Source organism: Anopheles darlingi, chromosome 3 (assembly GCF_943734745.1).
Source record: "Anopheles darlingi chromosome 3, idAnoDarlMG_H_01, whole genome shotgun sequence".
NCBI classification, from domain to species: Eukaryota; Metazoa; Arthropoda; class Insecta; order Diptera; family Culicidae; genus Anopheles; species Anopheles darlingi.
In genome coordinates this window covers 15172005-15196808 of record NC_064875.1, presented here as the reverse complement: position 1 = coordinate 15196808, position 24804 = coordinate 15172005, and the positions used below count along the sequence as shown (strand labels likewise).

Below are 24804 nucleotides of genomic sequence, written 5' to 3'. Positions count from 1 at the left end.
TCTCTCTCTCTCGGCCCCAGAACCCCCTCTAACGAAACCGATTTTCATAGTTTTTCACCTCTTCTTCGAGAACGCTTTATGCTGCGGAGAGACTCTTGACTCGTGAAATGAAAAGAAGAACGTACGTATTGCGTGAATAGAACCTAGTGGCGGTGGTGGTGGTAATGGTGGTAAAGGAACTAAATAACTCTATTAACGGTTCACCTTCCTCGTGCAAATCAACCAACGGCAACGAGGCCCCCACCCCGCGGGAGGGAGTGTGCCACAGTCCGGATCCAATTTCGATTCGATTCGGAGTTTCTGGTTATTTTCAGCGAATGAAAGCAGGGGGGAGGGAGGAGCAAGGGACCCAGGGAGGACGGATTAGCAACGGCAACAGCAGCAGTAGCAACAACAGCAACAGGCATATAAGGGACTCCGCTTGCCTTGAACCATATTTTGGATTTTGTTTCCGACGTTTTTCCTCCCCAAACCCGGGGTTCAATTAATCAGTAGCATCCCATTTTAAAGGCTTGGATGAGATATGAGTGGATGTGTTATCTGCCAGGGGGGGAGGGGACACTGGAAAAGGCTCTTCTGGCGCGCAACCAGCACTCGAACCAGCTCGAAGTGCCCTCAAATTGGGTCACTATCGCAACTCAAGGCCTTCTATGGCCCGGAACGCAATGGATGGAAAATGGAAAAAGGGAAAAACGGCACGCTGGCTGGTTGGTTGGTCGATGACCGAACAATCGAACCCATAAATCCATAAATCATTTTCATATTCCACTCCGTAGCATCGCATCGATTAATTGGAATCGGAATCGCTGGCAACGGATTGATCTGGGAAATGGTTTTCCCCCAAAAAAGAGAACACCAACCAACAAAGAGACGGAAAAGAAAATGCACTCCATTGCGGGGATGTTATCGTTAAGAGCTGGTAGCATGGTTGCTACTCCCATACTGACACACATCTACGCACACAAAAGTGCAATCAATATGCTAATCAATCGATTGCACAAATGGACCACGGGACCGGAACACCTGGTCCCGGATTCCCATCGATCGATTTTGGAGGCCGTCCGCCTCCTGGGAAAGTGTTCGCTCACTTCGTCACACACGCACAGAGAGACAGGGGAGTGTCTGTGTTGGTCGTCACAACAAATTCGCGACATCCGGGGAGTCCCAAGCCCAAGTTCTATCAATCGGTCCAATGTAGAACTAATTGCAAACTCCCTTAGCAGATTGCGTGTGTGTGTGTTTACGTTCACACGATCGCAAATTTGGTTCGCTTCCTGGTCGCGTGTCGTCTGTTCTTGCTTGGCGCGTTCTGTGTGTGTGTGCGCGACAATAACGTTCCGGTGACCTGGCCACAATTATGCTGGCACGAGCATAACGAATTGGGAGCGCGTGAGGTCCTCGCCTTGCGCTAGTGCCTTTCGGTGAGTTCGGTTGCCAGGAAATGACTCTGGGAAAGCTTCACTTCCGTGTCCTTTCCGCTACACACACACACACACACACACACACACACAGTGCATGGCATTGGCACAGTCGACGGATAGACGACGTTACGATCTCGCACCCACCAACAGAACAGAGTGACAATGGCGGTGGCGTCTGTAACACTTTGTTGGCATGGGGAAGGAGCATGAGGAGGTTGAGGAAAACCCCGGAAACGAATTATCGCGTACTTCACCTCGCACCTCCTCCCCATCTCCAGTTCTGCTGTCAGTCGCGCGGAAGTGGAAGCATAGAATCGAACATTTAGACAATTCGCTGCCAAGAGGAGGGCGAGAGAGAGAGAGAGAGAGAAGGGTGGTGGTTGGTGGCGTGACGTCGGGCACTTTTCACCGCCGCCAAAAGGTTTATCCCTTTTTTCTCACCCCAAGACACACACACACACACACACACACGCTGCGCCTGGAATGGAAGACAGGATGGAAATATGCTTCATCAGCATGAGTGTTCCCGGTTCATCCATTCGCTTCTCTCTCCACTGTTCTCTCTCTACTTCTCTCTCTCTCTCTCTCTCTCTCTCTCTCTCTCTCTCTCTCTCCGCCTCGCTGTCTGCTTCAACTGTTAAACAAACTCGTGTCGGAATGACAATGTCACTCAACGGATTGGCACCAAAAAGCCCAATGACATCAATTGACAGGCATTGAAAATGTGACAAATTGCGCTGGAGGCCACGTAGTGCACACACACACACACACGCTCGCGCCCGTCAAGCTGGACACCATATTGTGTCGATGCCAGCGACAGCGACAGAAGGGTTGCCGATATGCAGTGGACATCGGTACGTGGAGTGGAGTCTCCACGCTCGCCGGACTGACGAGGTGAAGCGTTTGAAGAGTAATTAAAGCAGCCAGGAGGAGCCGCACTTTATCGACTTTACCAATTTACGACTTTGTTGCATGAACGGAATTGACCACAAGGGAAGGGGGAGTGTTTGAGTTTTTCCTTTCGAGTGAATTCGCGAGCTTGATTTTAAGGAGGGCGAGATCGCTGGTCACGCGATGGGCGGTACTGACCATTTAGGATGTGGATTTGAATTTCATTTAACTCTCCCGGCGTGCTTTGTGTTAATTAATGCAAACAGTTTATGTAAATTGTTAAAAAAAAACTGAAGGATAATGAAACTGAGAATGCGATAACTGAAGCACGTTGCTAAAGCGAAATATGATACTGTTTCGTTAAGTATTCTAGTTTTCGGTCAAGTGTCTACATAAGTATTTCAAATTTTCCCTTTTTTCCTATAGTGGGAAATTATTTACTGCAGCCATTTTGGACTACTTCGAAGTGGTAGAGTATTGCATTACAGTGGCGAGATTCTATTGACATGAAATCGGTGATATGGTAATCTGAATTCTGTAGCAATGCTTTAGCGAAACAAATTACAAAGGAAATTGTATTGAACACTTTTACTTTACTACTAAATCTGTGTTAAAATGAAAAACTCTTGGGTTCGTATATTCATTTAACCAGTAGGATTTAATACCGATGATGATACTTTTGTTACGGAGTGAAACTCTATTTTCTTTCGATTCTCGCGTACAGAGAATGAAATGTAATGTTTAATCACAGCAATGCTTCTCGAATGATAACGACATCAAAATTTAAATCCTTTCCACTTCCAACAGTGGAAGTGGAAACCAGCAGGCAAGGTTGGTACTGGGAGTATTATGAAAATGTGGATTCAGCTTATAATGTTTCGAGAAAATAGAAGCGCTTTTATGAACATCAAACCGATTGGCTACACAAACTTTCGGATGTACTTTTTCAAGGAAATAAATTACTCAATAACCCCTATCAGTGCAGCACCATTGCCCTTTCCAACTGTTCGTCCTGTCGTTCTTTTATTATAGCAAAAGAGCATTAAAACATACACCAGGTGTGTTATTTAGAGCGCACTATTCACGCTTTAAATAATGAATAGCCGTGGCCACACGGGGCGAAAACCCTAGCGCAAACGAAAAAATTAATGCCAAAACGGTTTCGCTTAACCCTTACACGCTGTCAAACTTTTATACGTCCGCGGACTTTTTCGCTGAACCCTTGACGCTATCGAACGCTTTATTTACGAAAATGTAGGTTCTTTTCGTATTGTTTTTGCATTTTTAATATAAATATAATAGCAACAGCAACAAAATCGTTAAAAACTGCAAAATTTATTCGGAAATCAACTTCAGCGGCCAAAACACAGATGAAAACAATACGTTTGACATTTCGGCATAAATTTTCGGGTTTTTACCCCTGCCACACGAAGCGAAAACATTTTGGCATTAATGTGCAAATTTGCGCGCAAATTTTCGCCCCGTGTGGCAGCATCTAATTGTTTACATTTTCAGATCAATTTTTAATGCTACAGGTATTAAAGGCAGGTGCGTTTGATGTTTGGTTAATGGTTTCTGTTTTATTTCATAATGAACTACTTTGTCCAGCCATGTAATTTTATTTTAGGAAGATTGATAACATAGCCTAGAGCATAAATAGGTTGTCAAACGAACTATTGTCACTAGATCATATTGACGCGTATTATCATTTGATACCATCTGAATTGAGTTTTTTTTTTCAATCCAAACAAGGGATTGCCTTTGTTACGTTTCTCTGAATGCAAATACCGCTTATCTTCATTTAGTAATGATTTGAAAACGATAGCATTAGTAAAATAACAAAAGCTAGCACTTCTAAACAGATTGGTTTAGGAAACGCGTTACCAAATCATCAACATCATTTGATAACACGCACTACATTACCATCGGTGTTGCTTCATCTTTTAATCTCTGGTTTCCTAAAACAAACGAACCTTATCAAGCACGGAAACACATACAATATCAACATCAACCATTTGGCTATCGGAATTTATCGAATGGCAACGCCTCGCGAAACCTCACTGACTGACCAATCAGGCGTATCATCACTGGAATTTGCTGGCCTTAAAATAACGAACAAAACATCAAAAGCAAAGCACCAATAGCGTTCACGCTGCTGTTGATATGAAAATGATTAAAATTATGCTGCCACAATGGTGACGCTCCCCCCGGCTCGAATGCACCTGATATTAGCGGTTTGGGCGAGAACACGCCACACGCCCTGCTTCACACCTCATTCGCCTTTCCGGTGGAGCTATTGGTACGAAAACGAACCTAGGAAAATGGGGGAAAAAACAACTGGTAAGTAATCCGAAATTATGTGTGCACTTTGTCCACGCCAATTCATTATTCCGCCGCTCAGCAAACCTCGCAGCATCACGAACAAACACACACACACAATCCAAAGCCATTTACCATGCTGCTGACCGCGTCGATTATTAATAGCAATGCCGATATTAATCCGCTTAGAGCCACCACTCGGTGCCCTTTTCGTGCTGCTAAAAATGCAATTAAAGAAGGTAAAAAGCATAATAATAATAGCTCACGACCACCGAAAGGAGGATCCTGCATCCTGCTATCAAACCATTTCGGAAAACCAGACACCAACCCCCTCCCCAAACTACCAATCACTTCCGGGGAGGGGGGGTTGATAATGGTTTGCAGGGTCGTTGTCCACGGCACGGCACTATTACGAAAAAGTGGCGTCCTCGTGCGGAGTGGCGGCCGCTCGCTTTTGCTTTCGCTTTCCCGCGAACCAGGCGGCCGCTCGCTAGCTCCGGGATAACATTTCAATTAGTCACACTCTTCTTTGGCTCTTTGGCGCCGAAAGCCGAAACACACACCAACTGGTGGAACTTCTTAACCCACTCCTCAGAGCGGCGCATTCATCTTCTTCTATCACGCGCCGCGGCACTCGAAACATCTTTAGACAGATCAATTTACCTTCGGCCATCGGGATCTCCCTTGGCAACCCGTCGAATAGAGTGTGCGCCAGTTGCGTCACAGTCCCAAAAGGAGGCCTTTTGCGCACACACAGACACAGGCACAACAACGGGGCATCACGACTCACCGACCGAGACCAAGAGTCGGTGCCAAACGTCGTGTACATTACTTGGCCGCGATGAACGCTGCTTCTTGGCGGCGGCGGCGGCAGCCTCGAACCCAGCGGCCAGCAGTTCAAGTGTCTATCTATCGTCTATCTTGCCACGGATTCGTCGTCGTCTTTGTAGCCGTAGGAACACAAGCTGGCACCAGCTTGGTCCATAAGGTCCCGGCATAATCGAACGACGCTCATAATGCGAACCGTGCGCTCGCCCGTTACATAAATCTCTGATAAATTGTTTAATTAAAAAGCGTTTCAAATGGTGATTGATTTTCGACCGCCGGCCAGATGGAATGGACGAGCGCGAGCGCCGGAGTTTCATGGCACTTGAAATCGAGAAACCCCGCGAATGGTTCACATCGACACACACACATACGACGCTCATCCTCTGGCGTGGAAAAGGAAAAAGAGAAGTGTTGTAATGGAGGAGGTCAATGATGGAAATTTGACAGACAGGTCGAACGTCGGTCGCACATGCGGTTCCTTAAGTGGTTCAACACCTTCTCCATGTTTCACTATCGGTCGACCAGTGGCCAGTCAGGACGCATCAGCAACATTAGCCACATTAATGAAAAGCCAATTCCTCTCCAGCACACACACTAACGTGCGCGCGCGTGATAAAAAAACGATTTTATGCAATCGATGCATCGGCCGCGAAAGAGCAATCTGTTCTCATGGCGACGAGAGTATCAAGGGGGTTGATGATCACTTTTCCTCTTCTTTCTTCCATTTACCATCTGGCACGACTTTGCGGCAACGTCGTCGATGGTCGTTTCGCTTTCATTCCCAAAGAAATGGCGGCCCTGGTTTGTGTTTTTTTTCAAAGAGAAAGAGAGAGGGATCGAAGACGGAGACGGAGGTTTTTGGAATCGGTTTTTAACCAGATCGCTCGATCAAGAATGGGTGCTTTCGATTCGAGTGTGGCCACTTCTCGATCTACAATTCGATGTCCAGTGGAACACGATTGGATGATATGTATATCTTCATTCCCTGGTTGGTGGTTGGTGATGACTTCATTTCCACTGCAGCGTTCGAGCTGCAACCCTCGGCTGTTTGGATGCACTCTGTCGAGAACATCGTGAGGTCAATGGCTGCATCCAAACCAACGGGTAATGGAATTCGTTGACCCAATTAATTGATGGCCACCCTTCCGCGCCGACTCGTTGCGTCATTTGCAATTCAAAAATCGTTCAAAAGTCGCAGCATCCAGCGAGCATTCAGCTTCGGCTACTTAAGGATTCCGAAACTTGGCGATTCCGCCTTGTGGACGGACTAACGAAAGCAATCAATTCATTGGAATCATTTTCTCCTCCCTCCGCGTATTGACGCGACGCGATCGAATCGAAGAAGAGAAAGACATCTTCAGGGCCGGGAGTAGTCTCCCGTTTGTCACTTGAAATTGCATCCTTCCAGCGCATTTCCGATCATACAGTTGAATTGCTAAGGAAGAGTTGAAGACACGGCACACAGTTCTTCTCGCACACACACACTCTCGAGACAGCAAGTCTCGGTCATCTCGGTTCGTTGTTCGAGGTTCGATCAATTAAATGGAAAGCAAACCGCGGAACCAACGATTGCATAATTATTCACGTTTCATGTCGGGACGTGTACCAGAGTAGGGAGTACTACGGGAACTGCAGGAACGTGTTATGTGTGTGTGCCACGCCACATTCGGTTGTCAGTTTCCGAATGGTTCCGCTCGGAAGCAACGGATAGGGACCGGCAACCGGTTGAAAAGCGAATGACAGGCAGCCTCCTGCGGTAGCTAATTTTCCATTTTCCCAAAACAACTCACAACCCGCACACAAGCCTTTGACGCACTAGCCGGGGAGATGCACCTGAAGGAGACACACACTAGGCGGACGGACTCCAAGGTTCGGTTAGCTCGGTTGCCGTTGCTGGTTTACGGTATTCGCGCGTCAGTCAGTGTCAGGTCTCTCTCTCTTTCTTTCGCTCTGCGTCTCTTGGTGCCGTCCGTAACCACCACTGCATGCCGGTCGATCGAACGTCTACTGCACTCCGGTCCGGTAATAGGAGAACGCATTTAAATAACTATTAATTCTCTCCGCTTGTCCGCGTCCAAACCCAAACGCCAGGCCACCAGGGGAACTTTGGCATGCAAAAGGGCGTTCGTGACTTGCACGCTGTCACTATAGGCCGCAGTGCTAGAAGTGCAGTGCATTGAATAGTGCGCCAGCGCCGTTAAAAGGGAACTCGCGGGGACTTGCCCCTCGCAAATGGTTAAGCGTGACTCAGGCATTAGCAAATTGGAGTCCGTAGGACGCGAGCTAAGTTGCGCTGAACTTTAAGACATTGTTGAGGTTCTTGAGGGTTTGTAATAATAAAAAAGGGCCTCGAACCTCAGAAAGTATGGTTAATGTAACATTAACCGTGGGATTGCGAAACGGGGCGTGGATTGCTTAGATTAACGGATGGATTGCTAAACTGAACTCCGCTTCAAGTATTCAACCTCGAGTCGGTCGAGATGACAGTGTATTTTCAACAACTCCGTTATACAACTGTTATTAGCCATTTTCGATCATATTTATCGTATGTTTTGTGATTTGTTTCACATTGTTTTATCGTTTCAATGCTTTATTGTCGTTATATAGATAAATTTTATCATTTCTTCAACAACTTGCCTCTTTTTTCCTTATTTCTTTTTCTTATTTTTGATCCGTCTTGTACATTGAGCACAAGACAGTCTTTGCAACCGTAATTGGCAAACCTATGGCCTCAAGAGCCACTCGATCTTCGTCATTTGGAGCAGATGCACGTTGCATGAGCGCGCAATGGTGGCTTTCAAATTCCAAGTTTTCCACCCCTTGTTTGCTTCTTTCTCCCCCGTTTTCACCCTTGTATGTATGTGCGTTTGTCAATTGAATCTCCCGGGGTCCCCTGCAAGGACACACAGAAGGAACACTCTCAAGTGGCTCTTCAAACCAACCCCGGGCCGGGTACAAGCCCGACGAACGGGGAAAACCGAACACAAAAGAGGCTGTTTGTCTATTTTAGAATAAATTAATTGCAATTCACCTGTCACCGTTACCGGGCGCACTCCGCGCATACCGTTTCGCATCTTCGGGGCCTGCCGTTTCTCTCCCTTTAGGCGGGAGGGCGCCGACCTTGAAGCGCCACACAGAACGCCCCCCGCCCCGGGAGGGGGAATCGATGGGATTTTCGCTAATTTTTGCGTTTGCTCTTTTGCGTACGTGAGATTCGTTCGTTCGTTCGTGTGCGAGCGCGAGAGAGGAACGCAACGCGTGCTGGAACGGCATCGCGCGGTGCCAACCAGCCAGCCAGCAAAACCCCCAGACCTGCCCCCAATGCAACATACCCGATGTTTTACGTAAATGGATTTACATTTATTATCCAGATCAATTGAATAATGTTCCCGTTCGCGTCGTCGTCGTCGTCGTCGGTGTTGTCGGTCGGTCGGTGGCTGGCCGGCCCATGTTTGGGAATCCGGCTTACCACCGGGATGTCATTTTATCTTTTTCCTGAACTCCGCTCACCGTTCGCCATTCGCTATAGCTGGCTGTCTGGCCGGGAGTGGCTTTGGGGAAATTGATTCACTCGAACCGCAGCACCGCACCGGGAGTGACTGCTCTTCGGTCCTCCCCCGGGTCCCATCCACATCCTTGAACTCGAGCTCCAGCCTCCCCCCGGTTTGCGGATGGTGCGTTTTTGCATTTTGCTCGCGAACAGCGGGAAAACGGAAGCCAGCCAGCGGTGGGAATGCTTTTCTCATTTGTCTCCCGAATAGGGCGCCTCTCGACCAGGACGGTTGGACGGATTTTTCCGCCATCACCAACGAACCAACCAGCCAGCCAGACAGACAGACAGAGAACGGTAGCCGCCGGAGGTGCTGGCTTTCCCAAGCATGCTCGACTCATTCAACCGTTGCGTTCCGTTGCGTTGCGTGCATTCAGCTACAGGATTTCAATTGCATTTGCCTCTTCCGTTTTTATGAATAGCGCGAGCGGCTGTTTGCTACTTCATGTACACTTCATGCTACCCATTTCTTCTTATTTTTTCACCTCTTTTTCCTCATTGCAAGCTGCCTATCCTGGCCTTGTTCTGTACCTTTTTTGCTAATGAATACAAGATTGTTGTAGCATCGGAGCTGGTGCGCGATGCGCTCGTAAGGAGAGAGAGAGAGAAATGAAAAATAATTGAAGAATTGAATGTCGTTCACCGAAATCAAACCATTGCCCGTGAATACCTTTTTGGGTGGATGCTGGGGACGCCATCGCTTTAAATCCGTTGTTCTACGACCATTCTAGGCAGAGCGTAACGCTGAGCTGGACCATGGTGATAAACCATTAAGCAAATGGCGCGGAATAAAAGGTTATCGCGGAATGAAATGCTTTTAATTTTTTGAGTAAAAATTGCGAAGAAAAAATGGGAAAATCGAAATGAGATTGCTGATCGATGAGAAAACGTTGTCCAGAAGATTGCTAGTGAGAAGTAGTAGAGGTGGTAATGGTTGGCTTTTTTATAGTTCTTATATCAATGATGTACATGAATGGATCGATGTACACAATAACGCGTGATGGCCACTGCAGGGAATTTGTGATATAATTATAATGGGAAACATTCTCGGGTAAATCTGTTTTATCTCGTATGTTTAATTTAATCCCTTTCTTGGGGAATTTTACACTGATAGTTTCATCCGCTCATATTAATTCTATTCTCTGATGAAGACGTTTATTCTAGCATTTGTATTTAAAAAATATTCGAAAATAAATAAGATTTAGATAAGACAACAGTTGCGACTGGAACAGGCCGCTACTATTTCTAATTCTTTTCATTTTTTGTGTGGAGCATATCGAGAAGATGTTAGCCTTCGGATGCAGATCTAGGCGATTACTTTACAGCTTCATCGCAATTCCCGACGTAAGCTCGGGGGGAATCCATTTGTTTCGGTTCCGAAGTAGCTTTCAAACATTTGCATTGGGCCGTTTCTGCGAGGTCGCATCCGTTTGGCTCGTAATGAGGTCATGATCACTGCACTAAACTTGAGAGACGACGAACAGAGAGAGCGACTGATAAGGTTTCGCCGATCCAATATAGACTCCTGGGGCAATGTCACGATCGTTTTGCTCTTATCAGCAACACTGCTCGACGATCCGTTAACCATCGGACAGTTGTTGTTTGCCACGCGAATCAGAATGTTCTCCCGATGGTTCCCCGTGTTGTTTTGTTGCCTTTGCTTCCTCGCACCCAGCCTAGGTGAGAACGTAGTTCAGATTTAGACGACGACCATGGTTTTTAATAATTCTTTTTCGAACGTCACTGTTACAGCAACGGGATTATTGGCTGGCGATGTTTGTCGCATCAATGGTAAAGTGGGCCGCTGCGTTCCGGTTGATGAGAACAACGAATACCAGCAGCTGTTTCGGAAGCGCGCACGCACCGCAGCGGAAGATCTGCACCTCGAGAAGCACATCTGCGATCGGCGTAAGCGGTTAACCTGTCGTCTCGGTACGGTGAACGATGAGCAGTGTGGGATCCAGCTGGATAACCGGATCGTTGGTGGAAACCGGGCATGGCTCGATCAGTTCCCGTGGATGGCGTTGATGCAGTACCAGGATCATCGGAAGGGCCGCAAGCTATTCGCCTGCGGTGGTGCTTTGCTCAACCGAAAGTTTGTCCTTTCGGCGGCCCATTGCTTCGTGCGACTTCAGGCAGGTCTAGAGTTGTAAGTAGCGCTTGTCAGAGTCTCTACCACGTCTGTGCTTCTCATGTGTTCAATTCCTAATGCCTAGTATGCTGGTACGACTCGGTGAGTGGGACACTCAGTCAGAGATCGATTGTGAGGAGGATGGTGACGAGACGTACTGTGCGCCACCGGTCCAGGATTTCGGTTACGAGAAGCTGATCGTCCACGAACGGTACACCGGCAACTACGCGGATCGAGCAAACGATATTGCACTGATCAAGCTCAATGGCACCGTGGAGTATGGGGAATACGTAAAGCCCATCTGTCTTCCGGAACCGACGACTGTGGACAAGGAGAAGATGTACATTGGAACCGTTTGGGCTGCCGGTTGGGGTCGTACCGAGACGAGTAAGTGACAATATTCAGCGTAAATATGTACAGGACAACGGTAATGGCGCCATTATCCTCTCTGCAGGTGCTGGAAGTCCTTACAAGTTGGTCGTGCCATTGAGGTATTCCGATCAGGAGCAATGTGGTGCGACCTATCGAGCTAAGGTGAGAATTCCGGTCATCGAGACTCAGTTCTGTGCGATGGGTAATCATGGCCGGGATACCTGCAATGGAGACTCTGGTGGACCGCTGATGAAATGGCTTCAGTCACGGTACTACGTCACGGGCGTTGTGAGCTTCGGTCCGCAAAGATGTGGCACCGACGTTCCGGCGGTTTATACGAAGGTCGATGCGTTCCTGGATTGGATTATCGACCACCTGGTGTTGCATGAGGATCGGTTTTAGGGTTTAGGGTGCGTTAATTGTTTTGTGAATAAGTACAATAAATTTGACTTCAAATTGCCTCCACTCGACTCCTATTATTACCATATATGATGGTAAACAACATATTCGAACGGAACATTCATTCTCTGGTAAGGATGCTGATAACAAAGAGCCTCATAAGGCTGATAATAAGGAGCCAGGAGGCCAGCAGGAATAGTGCTTGTAAACTGTACTGTAATTTTGATATGTTGGAGGGAATTGTTTCATGATTTTAAAATTATTTTTTAAAACTAATATAAATCGTTACAAATAAACGTTATGGAATGATATGGCATCGGATCTATCAGTGAAGCAAACAGTGTACTGCACTCGTGTCGCGATGCTTTGAAGCTGGTGCTCGAATGTGCTGGAAACAATCCTCAAAACTCCAAAAAGTTCCACGAATATCCCAATTGAAGATGTTGAGCGCCACGACCTTCAAACAACGACGCCATCGAACAGAACACTTCGGAGAACCCTTCAACAGCACCTCATCGTCGTTGCAAAAGAAAAGGAAAATGGAAATCTCCAACACCTTCTCGCCGGTGACATCGTGCTTCGATGCGAAACCCAAAAAACGGTTCCCTCTCTAGAGAGATGGACCCTCCGAGATGCCGTAGGAACGTCGGGAACGGGTTTTGATTGAATTTCGCTTTGGCCGTCACCCAGGTGTGGCGTCTCACACACACCCATGCCGCGAGAAGGCTGCATGATTTTTCGATTTTCAACCAAAGAAAAAAACACATAAAAAGAACAGCCCCACCTCAAGGATGGTCCACGTACTTCGTCCACGTACACCTCACCTGCTTCCATGTTTGAGGATATTTTTTCTTGTGGAAAATGCGAATCCAGCATCGATCTATCGATTTTACGCCCCGGATTGAAATCACCGGAAAAGCGGCATTGGCCACCATCGAATTTCGTACCCGGGAGAGTGCGCGTTTGGCTGTGGCCGGCAACGTTTCGACCGAATTTCCCAACGGACCACATCCGTTCCGATCGGTGGTTTCCGTGTGTGTGCGTGTGAAAAGTGTCCGCCTCCCGGGCCTTTTCCCCGAAAGTGTGAAATGATGGTACGCGATGTGTGTCCCTGGGTAGGCGGCTGAGGCCGGTAAAATGAGATTGGCCGTGGAAAATGGCGCCGGTCCCGGTCCCACGGGAATACAAGAGCGTAGGTAGAGGGAGCCGTATGGGAGGCGTTGATGTTGCTGCATTTGTCCCCGTGGAGGGGCGTGCAATTGGCCGAGAGAGAGAGAGTGGTGACCATTAGTGTCGGTGGTCACGAGATTTGCTCATGGTCATCGATAATCGTTTGGCAGCGATTCCTGCTTCACAGCCAACTGCGACTCCCAGATTCCTCGGGGACATCACTGGCCCTGAAGGACGCAAGGAATCGATCCAAGCAAGCCACAAGCAAGCTGTCGAATGCATCATCGACCATTTCTCCCTCCGTGTTGTTGGTGGTATTCGAATTCGGTGTCCTTTCGGGCAGCTCGTGCACGTGTCCGCCCGAGGGTTGGTTCCGTGTTTGGCGGTGAGGGCGACACTCCAAAGGCGCCTCTTATTGCACTTGACAGTTGGTGGATTAGGGCCTTTTATTCGATATTAATTCGATCAAACAAGACGCATGACGAGGCGTCGACCAGCTTTGATTCCTTCCCTCGCGCGTTCGATTGCACTCGATGCGGTTCATAGCAGCCACGCCACATACATACACACACACACACACGGGTTGCAGGCAACCTTCCGGCAAATTGCAATTCTCTGTTACGCATAATGTTTCCGTGCACGAGGGTTACAAGGCTCATCTGGCTATTTAGCAGAGGGAGAGATTCAACTTCCAGACGCTGTTGTTGATGCCTTCGAAAGCCTCGAAAGATCCTTCCCTCGAAATCCGGGCCAATCCTGGCTGGCATTTCTTTGTAGTTTTGTAAGGCCCCCTTTTGCGTTCACCCTTAAGCCAAGGCTTCGGTTTCGATGCTTCGGATGCGATTATTTTGTGTGCGACCAAAAAGGGAGAAAGTGGTAGTAGTAGTAGTAGTAGTGCGCGCATCGGTGAACGGCCTGCGGACGATAAAGTGAGGTTATGTTTTGCGTTGACTTCTTGAACTGCAAAGGGGTGCCGTTGTGTAGCGAGACAGAGTAGGCGAGCGAGTTCGTTGACCTCCGCAGAAGAATGTTTCAATCGATTTTCATCGACTCCAAAAAAAAAAGAAGGAAATTTCCGATTTACGGTCCGGGAAAATGAAGCATCACCGACGCTGGGGGCTGGGAACCAGTTGAGGCCAACACAAAACAGTTCCTTCCCAACCCAAAACCCGATTTGGGAACTGTTGCTTGACAATTCCATTTGCGGGTTCACTTCCTACTCTCTCTCTTCCCCCTTTTTTTTTGGTGCAATTGAATTTTAAAATTAAATAACAAAACGTTTGGGCCGCCATCTCGAATGATTTATAATTTTTAAATGTTCCCTTCAACCTCCAGCAGACGGAGAACGATGAAGAAGCATTAAATGCTCTTAATAAGCTTCATGGTACCCCCTGGGTGTGTGCCAGTTGCGTGCATTACAAGCCGCGGCGCGTCGTGCGCGCAAAAATCAGTGACATCCGCTGCTGTCCATAATGGGACAATATCAACCACACCCCATTAGCAGCCATTATTATCGTGGCAAGTTCCCTTTGCCCTCGGTTGGGTTTCCCTCTTCTCCTCTTCCTAGTCCTAGTCATCGCTGTCGTCGTCGGATTAAGTGGTGAGGATGAAAAGTAAAATAAAAAATAGGAGGAACATCGCATCGCCTCGACATGACACACGCACTCGCGCGCCAGTGGTCCCTAAGGGTGCCAGGAAAAGCAAAACACACACACACACACACGCACACGTCAAATTGAAGGCAAAAAAAACTGTCATTCATTATTAAAATAAATTACGCCTAAGCACATCCATATTAATATTAGCGGACGGTTTTTCTCCCTTCACGGGGTTTCCACTTTTTCGCTTTTCTTTTCCCTCTTACTCTCTTTCTTGCTCTCCCTCTCTCTTTCGCTCTGTGTCGCGCGATTTTTCTTATTGTTGTAGCCCCCGGGGGCCCTTCCTCCTAGGAGCGGCGCAAAACTGCATCAACCCTGAGTCCTGATTCCCCTTTTTTCATTCTGCTCCCAGACCGAGCTCGTTTGTCTTGTGTGGTGAGGTGCGGTGTACGTGTGTGTGTGTGCGCCTGTTATGTTAGGGGGAATCCTGCCGAGGGCCATGGCTTGCTGCCACCACCGAGGGATTCACGTTTGACAGATTTCCCCGGATAGAACCCTGACAACGTTGCGCGAAACTCGAATCCACACTCACACACACCGAGGAGCAGCAGCACCTGGTACCACTTCGGAGCTGGATGTCGACGTACAACCGTTGTCCAGTGGCAAAGAGAGAGACAGAGGGACGTAGAAAGGAACCCTGGAATGCAATTTCGGTGCAAATAGTATGGCGAGAGCCCGAGAATGATAAAAAGGATATGCGTGCGTCCCTTTTTGCGTTCCCCCTTGGCGTTGCGACGACGTCGACGTGGCCAGGCGAGGTGAAATGACCCTCTTGCATTCCCCTGCTGCTGGTAATTCCGTGATTCTGTGATCGCGTCCGGCGTCAGAAGGGGAGGAATGGTCGGAAGTGCGTCACCATTTGTGACAATGAAATGTTCACCGCACACCTCCGCGCCCCCTTGTTTGCTCTCTCTCTCTCTCTCCACCCCGGGATGTGGCAAGGGGGAATTGTGAAATCCTCCCCCCCGTAGCTCTGACCACCGCCAGCACCACCACCCTCTATCCGGTGTCCTGGGAGGGGTGATAAATGGTTCATGTAGCACAATTACAACCGGAATGTCATAAAGGAGGGACCACATGCACGTGCACAGAAGGGGGCCACAAACACACACACACACATGCACGCGCGCGGGCGCACACACAGTCGATGGCAAATTCGCGCAAATTTTTATAACATGCGCCAGCGATAAAAATTAATATATTGAACGGCGGCCACGACCACGGAACACGGATCACGGATCATGGTCAGTGCAAATTGGTAAAAAATCCCCGAAAGAATGGCCTCCCGCTCCGTCCGGTGGTTCGCTTTTCCGGGAAGCGAGTGACTGCGCGACACGATCCTGGTGTGTGGACACGCGTCCACGGCACCTACGAGATTGGCCAACGTATTAATTAATTAGACACCATTTACTATGGTGCGCTGGTGTTATCTGGGTTTTCGGGGCAGGGATTTTCTCATACCGAGCGCCGAGAACGATGTAGTTTTTCCAGAAAAAATGCTGGAAAAATGGACCGCGTCAGTGGACCATTGAATGGTGGAGAGAATTTAGGTAGAATGTCGACTCACAGGAACACTGCTGCTTTATGTCGGGGTCCTGGCATTGGAAAATGAGTTTTCCCGGAGTTTTCACGGAACTGTTGGCTGATTGATTGCATCAAATGTGCCCCATAATAAAGCGTTGCTTGTAAAAAATGGAAAACGGAGTACAAGTTTTAATGAATTTGCATCAATATGAAAATGTTTTTGGAACATGCTTTTGTAATATCACTTTTGATTTAATTCAAATGCCTATCCGGAGGACAAGCTAAGCGAACAGTTCAATGAAGTGAACATGTCCTTTCGATTGTGAATTGTTGTTTGAATTTCGCTTATTGCCGGTTCCATTGAATTTAATTTTTCGTTCAATTCGTTTCGTTCAAGATGTATTATAGAAATAGAATAGAATAGATAGAATAGAATTCTGTGTTCCATTCTTTCGTTCGTACTTAATTATTTTACCACGAAGCCAAATTTTAAAACGCTTTCATTTTCCATTTTTTCTCGATTTTTGAAATTCTTTCTCGATTGTTTCATCCACCATTTAATCCGTATTGAAAACTGCTGCTACTGTCAGTTAGTACAGGCAGGACTATCATCCTTTTTATTGTCCCATAAATATAAGAATTCTACAATAGTATACACAAATAAAAGAATTATACTTTACTATAGATGATTTTAGGACCTAATTTACTATATTGTATTTCGCCCCATTGAGGTTATATTCTAATTGGTTTTCATAAAATGCACAAGATAAGTAAAAGAGAATTAGGGATTTTTATTGACGGAAGTTACAAACAAGTTTGTTTCGTTATTCCGTTTAGAACTAATTTTGGATTCAGACCAGCACTCTGAGCAATGACTCTTGAAATGGTGTATAGAAAGCAATTTCAGGATGAATCTTACAGTTTCCGATCCTTGAGCCTTCCTCTTCTTTACAATTCATTTGATTTTCATATAAAAAAACGAACGGAACAAATCCCAAAGGAACGCACCAACGGTAGGAACTTCTCCTTTTTGGCCTCCATTTACTGACATCAATTTGCTCATTTGCCTAAGCAATTGAACCTCAACATCAAAACGTCTTCCCCAGTAGTTCATTCAACGAACGTAAGAGGCCCCTTAAATTTCGGCAATTTGCCCCTCGTAGTACTCAAATATTGATTCTTTCGCTAAACGCAATTCCTACAACACTCCTCGCGAAACAAAATGCCCCCGTACCAGGATTTGAGCGGGCCCTATCTCTGGCGTGCGTGTCGCGCCCAACACCACCATCCATTGGCACGCGCTTGTGGGACAGACAGGAACAACGGGGGCAAAGGCAAGTGCTCCAAGTGGGCACTTCACCTCCACCAAGACCGTTGCTGCTAGCCGACGCTATAAATGCTTTTAAAATCCAAATGCCGCCGGCAGTGTTGCATAATGGATTGCGTTGGATTTCGATTCGCACCGTGCGTCATCCACGTCGGCAAAAAAGATGGGCCACGTGACGTGACGCCTGCGTCGCTTAAGGCAATTTATAATTGATGACTTCACGTAGAGTGAGGGAATGGTACGTAGCGGTTCAAAGTGTCGATGATAAAATTCTGGAAACATCTATTCGTTAATAATTGAAACAGGCTTTCTTCGGCTGCGCATTCGATGGGAGTGAAATGAAGGAAACATTTCAATTGCGCCTCGAGTCCTTGGCAGGGATTAGCACCTTTTTGGGAGCAGTGCCAGAGGCGCATCTTCAAGGGTGTAGACACACACCAATACAGACATACAGACACACTCCAACTTTACTGCCGGATCCGAAATTGGAAAATCGTAAACTTTCCTTCAGTTCCTTGGACCGTCAAGTCCTTTCCAACGCGTCAAAGCCTACGCGATTTTCCCTTTTTCGGTTGCTATGGTGACCGTCGATAGCAGGTTTGACGACTTTACTGCTGATGAGCCTTGGGTTCAATCTCGCTGAAGGTCTGTTCCTCTTCACTGACACAGGCTTCGACTGCAGACGGGAACTCAACTCTGCCAAGAACCTGCGCCCTTCGGGAGTCGATTGGAAAAAGGCGCATCGAAATAGTTGCTTCACCATTTTTTTGGGGGTTTTCCCAAACCAGCCATTCGCTGGCCAATGGCGCTGCATTCTGGCGCTGGTTCGTCGAAATTGGTTGCAGCAAAAATGGTTCCAAACGACTTGAAACTTCATTTCAAACATCCTCGCTGTACTCCCGCTACACACCAGCACCAGTCACTCACTTACTTATCGAATACGAAGCGGTTTCGATAAGCGCCGAGCGTTTTCCTCCCCCGGCCTGACCAAGTGAGCAGAGTTTGGTCGAAAGGAAAATGAGATTTTTCCTCGCCCTGCGATGGGATGCCTTTTTGTCGCAAAAAAAGGGAACGAGTTTTCGTTCTATTGGTCTTCATGGGCTTCTCGAAGTGTCTTTCGCCGCGCAACCGGCGATCGCTGCGGATCGATTTCAATCGCAGACTCCACCCCTCCGTGAGTGCAGTCTCCTTCACGGTCGGAGCGGCCAATATTGAAAAGGCAACCAGGAACACCTCTCTCCCTCCTCGAAGGCTTCGCGTTCGCGATATAATTTAAATGCAAACATGAACATGCATGAGACTGACATTAAACGATTTCGGGATGTTTTTTGCTTCATTTCTCATTCCCCTTTTCCTCCACCAGATTGCCCTTATGTTGGTTCGTGTTAGATTGCCCCCTCCCACAACCGGTGATTCGATGAAATGTCTACCAACCATCCAACCGGTCGGTGTACCTCTTAAGGAATTTAAATTGATTTTTTCTCACCGAGACCGTGAGCTGCTGCTGCTGTTGCTGCTGCTGCCGTGCAACGATCGCCGCATCGCCGGCCTGTCTCGGTGGTGCTCGCGATGTGTTCGCGATTACGACGATTATAAGTGGCGGGCGCAGGTTTGCAGTGATGGCCGCCGCTTGCAGGAAAGGGCTCGGCTTCGGCCTGAATGCTGATCGTTCGCCTTGCTGCACCGTTGCTCCGTTGCACCGTGCACAATATGCAAATACCAAATCTTGTTATCGCCGCGAGACAGCAAATGAAATGAGGCTGTCCGGGACCAACAAGCGCGAGCTGAGGCTGAAGCTGAGTGCAGATTGTTTTGAATTTTCTCTCTGCGTTGGGTTTTTCGGGAAACCTGTCCTGTCCTGTCCCGTCCTTGTATCTTGCACGCGGTGGAGCATTAAATTTTGCGATAAAAATGGAGCGAAATGCGTAGTGGAGATTTTTGTGAATTGTGTTTGTTGCAACGTGAGGAACGAGAGCAACGCCGTACCGGCCGGTTTGTAACCTGGCGTTGACGGGCAATGATAAAATTGCATAAATTCTGCACTTTTATTAATCAGTGTGAGCATGGGCGCGTCTTTTCGTGCGAAAGGCGAGAAACTTCAAATAATGCGGAGATTACGAGCGGTGGAGAAAATGAAAGGCGAGGGCTGAGGTGGCACCGATTCATTTCTGCACAATCACCGAGTGCAGTCGAAAAGCATTTTCCGGTTTTTTTTTTGGCGATGAAAAGGGGTTTGCTGCTTTTGAAGGGCAAGTTTTTCAAGAATAATGCCAGCACTGTGGGGTTAGCGATAATTCAACTGCATATAAACTGCATTGCATTGTTTATAGCCGCATTATTCATCGCGTTGATGATTTTATTGTAGATTGTACTGTTTTATTGTAGAAACTATGCATCTAAAGCCGGCAATCGGTGAAATACACGGGAAAAAACGTTCTGTTTTTAAGTAATTGGATCTTTGTTTTAAATAAGAGTTAAATCAGTTTAAAGAAAGCAGAACTGCTAAGCAAATCAACTAAATTATTCAAAATCAAATAAAGTAAATGCACTAGAATAGTATTAAAAGACTCTTTATTTGGATTGTTTCAGTTAATGTTTTCAAATCGTTGTAGAATATTAGTAGATGCCCAACATGAGTGAAATGATCAGAAGTGCGAACACAAATTCCAAGCATAGTTTTCATTAAAAACGACATTCTGGAGGTTCCAAAATAAATTTAATACCTGCTCTCTCACCCCAAAAACAATCCTTTCTATACTATTCCTATACAACTATTGCATCCATCGCCCGACGGCAGAATCATCATAACAATCATCACAAGACATTCGCAACGGTTTCATCTTTTTTTTCAGACCCAAAAAAGGGAAATATTCTGCTCTCCTTCGCCTCAACCTAGACAGCTTCCTCCCAGTTTGGATGGTTTGAAATGGCAAAAAAAGAAGAATGAAAGAAATGCTCCATCACATCCAGGAGCATCGACCATCCGGGGATGAGCTATGCATGAGATGCATTTGCGCAACGGCCGTTCCTGATTGGCTTCAGCCAACGGATCTGCACGCGTACAGCTGGCCCTAAATAAGGGCGGAAGGGGGCCCAGTCCAGTCCGGTGGCCTCGCATTCGCGGTCATACTTTTCGCACGGATGCAAACCCATCATCACCAGCCAGCGCCCTGGTCTGTCCGGGCCGGTCGATCATATGCCGACAACGCGTCATCCTCGTGGAGTGGCATGCAGTGAAATGAGAAAAATGCATCCCTCCATCCTTCCTGCCACCCTTTCTGGGGGAGTAAGTGAGTGTTGAAGTGTGCTGGAAGGCTGATCGACCGAAAAGACGACGAAAGACGAGAGGAGACCCCGCAGCATGTGAAGGATTCTGTGTCGTGTCGCGGCCTGTCACACACACACACACACACACACACACATACATACATTCCATCGAGAACGTCACGAGCGTTGGCGTTGGCCTTTTCTCGTGAGGCAAGCAGCTTATGTTTATGAGAATTGTCTTATCGCGTCCCGCGGTCATCGAGGTCGGTTATGTTTCGTTTCATTTAATCGCTTCACGTTCTCGCCAGTTGTCAGTATCGGACTTTGGTCTTCGGAGTCACATGTGGGGGGGTATCACTTATGCTGTATTAAGAAGCAGTCCCTTTATGTTGAATAGACCATTGGGATTCGTGTAAGAAATGGTATAATTCCTAATGAGTGGATGAATAAAACAAAAAGATCTGAAAAATCCTCAATTACTTATTAGGAGTCTTCATTTCATGAGTTTTCACGTTTCCTCTCTACTTATACGAAGTTTCCGGAGTCATTCTCGTTGGATCAAGAATATACGATCTCTCGCACCTCAAGCTCGATGGAAAATCTGATTATTTAAAATGATTTGATGATGATGATGATGATTGCGACCAATGCGTCGGTGCTGCACCGACAAGGAAATGACACCGGATTGCAATCGTCTTAACGTTCCAACCGGAGGTGGCCCTATCCACTGGTCAGCTCATACGCGCCTCAGCACCGATCGACCATGACGTTGATGAGTACGTGATCGTGATGACGAGCAGAATGGAGGTGCCGGAACTGACAGGACCGGCCGGTCCGTTGCCCAGCATGCAATCCTTCGGTCTGGTTTTCCATTATTTACGCCTCGTTTCGCGGATTTCGCGGAAAGTCTGATGTCCGATGCGCTGCGTGCAGCTCGCCAACGGTGCATCGAGCAAGTCCACGGAGAAGAAAGGTGTTGGAAGGTGGTTAGTGGTTGAGGTGCAAAAATTAAATGCTTTTCGTGCGTCGTCCTGATCCATGCTGGACGCGTACGGGATGGACAGGACCGGCGGGTAAGGTGCGGGAATGTATGATTACCTCAGATTACATCTGTTTCAATTGCCGGTCTATGGTTGATGTGGTGGTGGTGGCCGGCGGGATCGGGATGGTATCATCGCTCCCGTGGGCCCGCTCTCTGCCCTGCTGGGAGCCGTGAGCCGAGTGTTAAGCTGTTAAGTTTCACCCGATTGGTGTGCCCGCGGGGCAAAAGGGTAATCATTAGCTGGGAGCCATTCTCTGCCCATCGCGTTGGGAGGGAGCGATGGTTGCGAGGCTTTCCGATTTGATGGTTGCGCAAATGAAAGACACTTGCCGTTACAATCGGGCTGGGAGTTCGGGAAGTCACTTCCCGGTCATTACTCGCACTCGTTCGCTCTCTTTTTCTCTCTCTTTGCAGCGTTCAGTCTAGCGTGAAGAACATTTTTTTCGATTCGAACGCATTTTATGATGGGCAGCTGAGAGGATATTCATAAACGATTCTTTTTGCTGTTACTTAAACATAAGGAGAGCTAGTGCGGTATGTTTGTAATAATAAGGAAGTAAGTTCGATGTTCTATTTCCAGCCAACTGAAACCAGCTTCTTCCTTGCTCGCCATAAATGTTTTCGGTTTACGCCATTTTTACTCTCAACGAAGAATCTTTCACCTTAAACATTAACATAACTTTACTAAACTTAAAGCCATCTACCTAAAACCAACGTTTTTAAAGTAGGTATCCATCGCAGCATCGAAGCATCAAAACTACCGAACCGTTCCTTTTTTTAATTCACGCACTTAATGTACTCTTCATTTTCCAGGTAACAGGTGTAACAGTTTTCTTAAAAAAAATGTAGATTTCTTAAATGTAAAACTCGTTTTCAAGCAAAATCTTCCAATTTTAAACATGAAAATGTTTCCACAAATGAAATGAGATAAATTTAAAAAAAACGAAATGATAAACAAATTCGAAACTAATAATCTAACAAAAGAATATACATTTGATTATCTTAGATGATCGATCCTGAAGATACTATGAAAAGCAGTTTTGCAGACATACATTTTAGAGATTGATGCCATGGCTGTAATATTTTATAAATTCTTATCAAAGTGTATCCTAATATACTTGCCAAATTGTAGCTCGGTTGGACTTTGAGAGGAAAAAGAAAATATTTAGAGGCTTAAATTTATCGTAGTCCCTCGCTTACTGATTATGTTGCAACATATTCTTACGTATTCTAATTCAACATCGCCAACTGTAAAAATATGAAATTCCTTCAGTACAGTAAATATTCACTTTTATGTTCGGATCTCATCATCCCATCGACAAAAAGGTCCTCTCAAATTTAAGCGCAAAATCCGATCTCTCCGGTTGCGAACATTTTGGCACCTAAATGCATCCGTAACGTTCAACTCTGTTCCCCAAACAATGAAGCAGCAGCCCCTTAAACACGCTCTTCTATCATGCTAACAACATTAGGCGACCTCCATTACTCAACCGGAATTTTACGACGCATTCGCTTCGTCCCGAAACTGCCAACCAGTACCAGCACGTCAGCCAGTCGATCCGTCGCCTTCAGCTCGATAAGCTTCGCAATCATTTTGTTACAAAATAGCAATTTTCAGTAAATTATACTCTCCCTTTTCACACACACACAGCGGTCGAAGGACTTGCAAGGATATATTGGGGGGTTGGGGATAAACTTTCGCCACGAAAACTTCCAGCAGCACTCACTGCAGTGGTGAGCATACTCAAACCACCACACCACCAGACCAATTTTCCATTAAATCAAACCACAAACTCGATCATTCGAAGGCGTTAGTAGTAACTGTGGTGTCTGTGGTGCTAGTGATGGTGGGTGGTCGGTGGGTGGACGGTGGGTGGCCACACTCTCTATCGACTCTACTGTCGAACCACGCGTGTCGAATGCAAAAGCACGAAAGGAAGGAAGGTGCCTCGAGTCTTGTGTAGCACCGAGTCCTGCGGGAAATCTAATCCATCGGAACGGTCCGCAGGATGGTGACGTGGTGCCAGCACCTTCACTGCACCGCACGTAGATTGATGAACTTTTCTGCGGTTTTACACCACAGCAATGAGCTGAGCTGGACGACCGAAGAGCTGCAAGGTTTGTCGTGTGTTGCATCCTCCGCCGAAAATCCCGGCACTTGGAACCTGTTGTCGAAGTTCCCACGGACACGGACTGGCTGGTCGTGCGTCGACCACGTGTCCAAGGGGCGTTCGGTGTGCTCGTCTCCTTCGAGCGCGTTCGAGAGAGTAGGATATAAATTAACAATTATGCAAAAAGCAGTTCTCTAATCTAAGTCCAAGCATCTCGCGCGCGCACAGTCCAGAGCAGTAGCAGTGACTCTCGGGGCAGCACCCTTCACGCATCGCGATCCATCCCTATTCCAGCACACCGGCCAGTCTCTAGCCACGCGAACACTGGAAGGCGAATGTATCTGCCATCGACATACAAGCATCATGCTGCTGCTGCTGCTGCTGCTGCTGCTACTGCTGCTGGACGTTGAGGACGCGAAACGAAGAAAAGAACTAAATTCAATTTAAATATTTGAATATTCATTCCCTCCAATCTCGGTTTGACGTTGACGGTGGATCGGTAGCAGAGACGCACAGGTGGCCACGCAGGGAGTAGCGCATGAAAAAAACAACAAAAAATGGTAGAAAAGATCCTGTGCTCCATTTACAGTAGCAGCAGCAGCAGCAGCATGACCGAAGCGTGTGTAATCAACTCCCGGTGGCGCATGATGATTGCACAAGATGAAGCGCATCATTTGCGCATTATGTGCACAACCATCAGCATCATCAGCATCATCAGCATCTTCATCGTCATCGTCTGGGCATTCCTCTCCGCCCACTTTTAATTGGAAGTTAAGTGAGTGAGTTGCTCGCCT

The 24804-nt window shown here is 47.1% G+C and overlaps 1 protein-coding gene across 1 annotated transcript in view; it reads left to right on the top strand.

The window, feature by feature from the left end:
- Window positions 1-11967, top strand: part of LOC125953315 (CLIP domain-containing serine protease 14D-like) — a 122080-nt gene extending 110113 nt beyond the window's left edge. Inside the window, exons 2-4 of the mRNA XM_049682798.1 lie at window positions 10762-11158; window positions 11226-11527; window positions 11595-11967. Coding sequence (XP_049538755.1) covers window positions 10762-11158; window positions 11226-11527; window positions 11595-11914 — 1019 coding nt within the window. The 3' untranslated portion in view covers window positions 11915-11967. The remainder of the gene's footprint in view (window positions 1-10761; window positions 11159-11225; window positions 11528-11594) is intronic.
- The last annotated feature ends 12837 nt before the right edge of the window (window positions 11968-24804 follow it).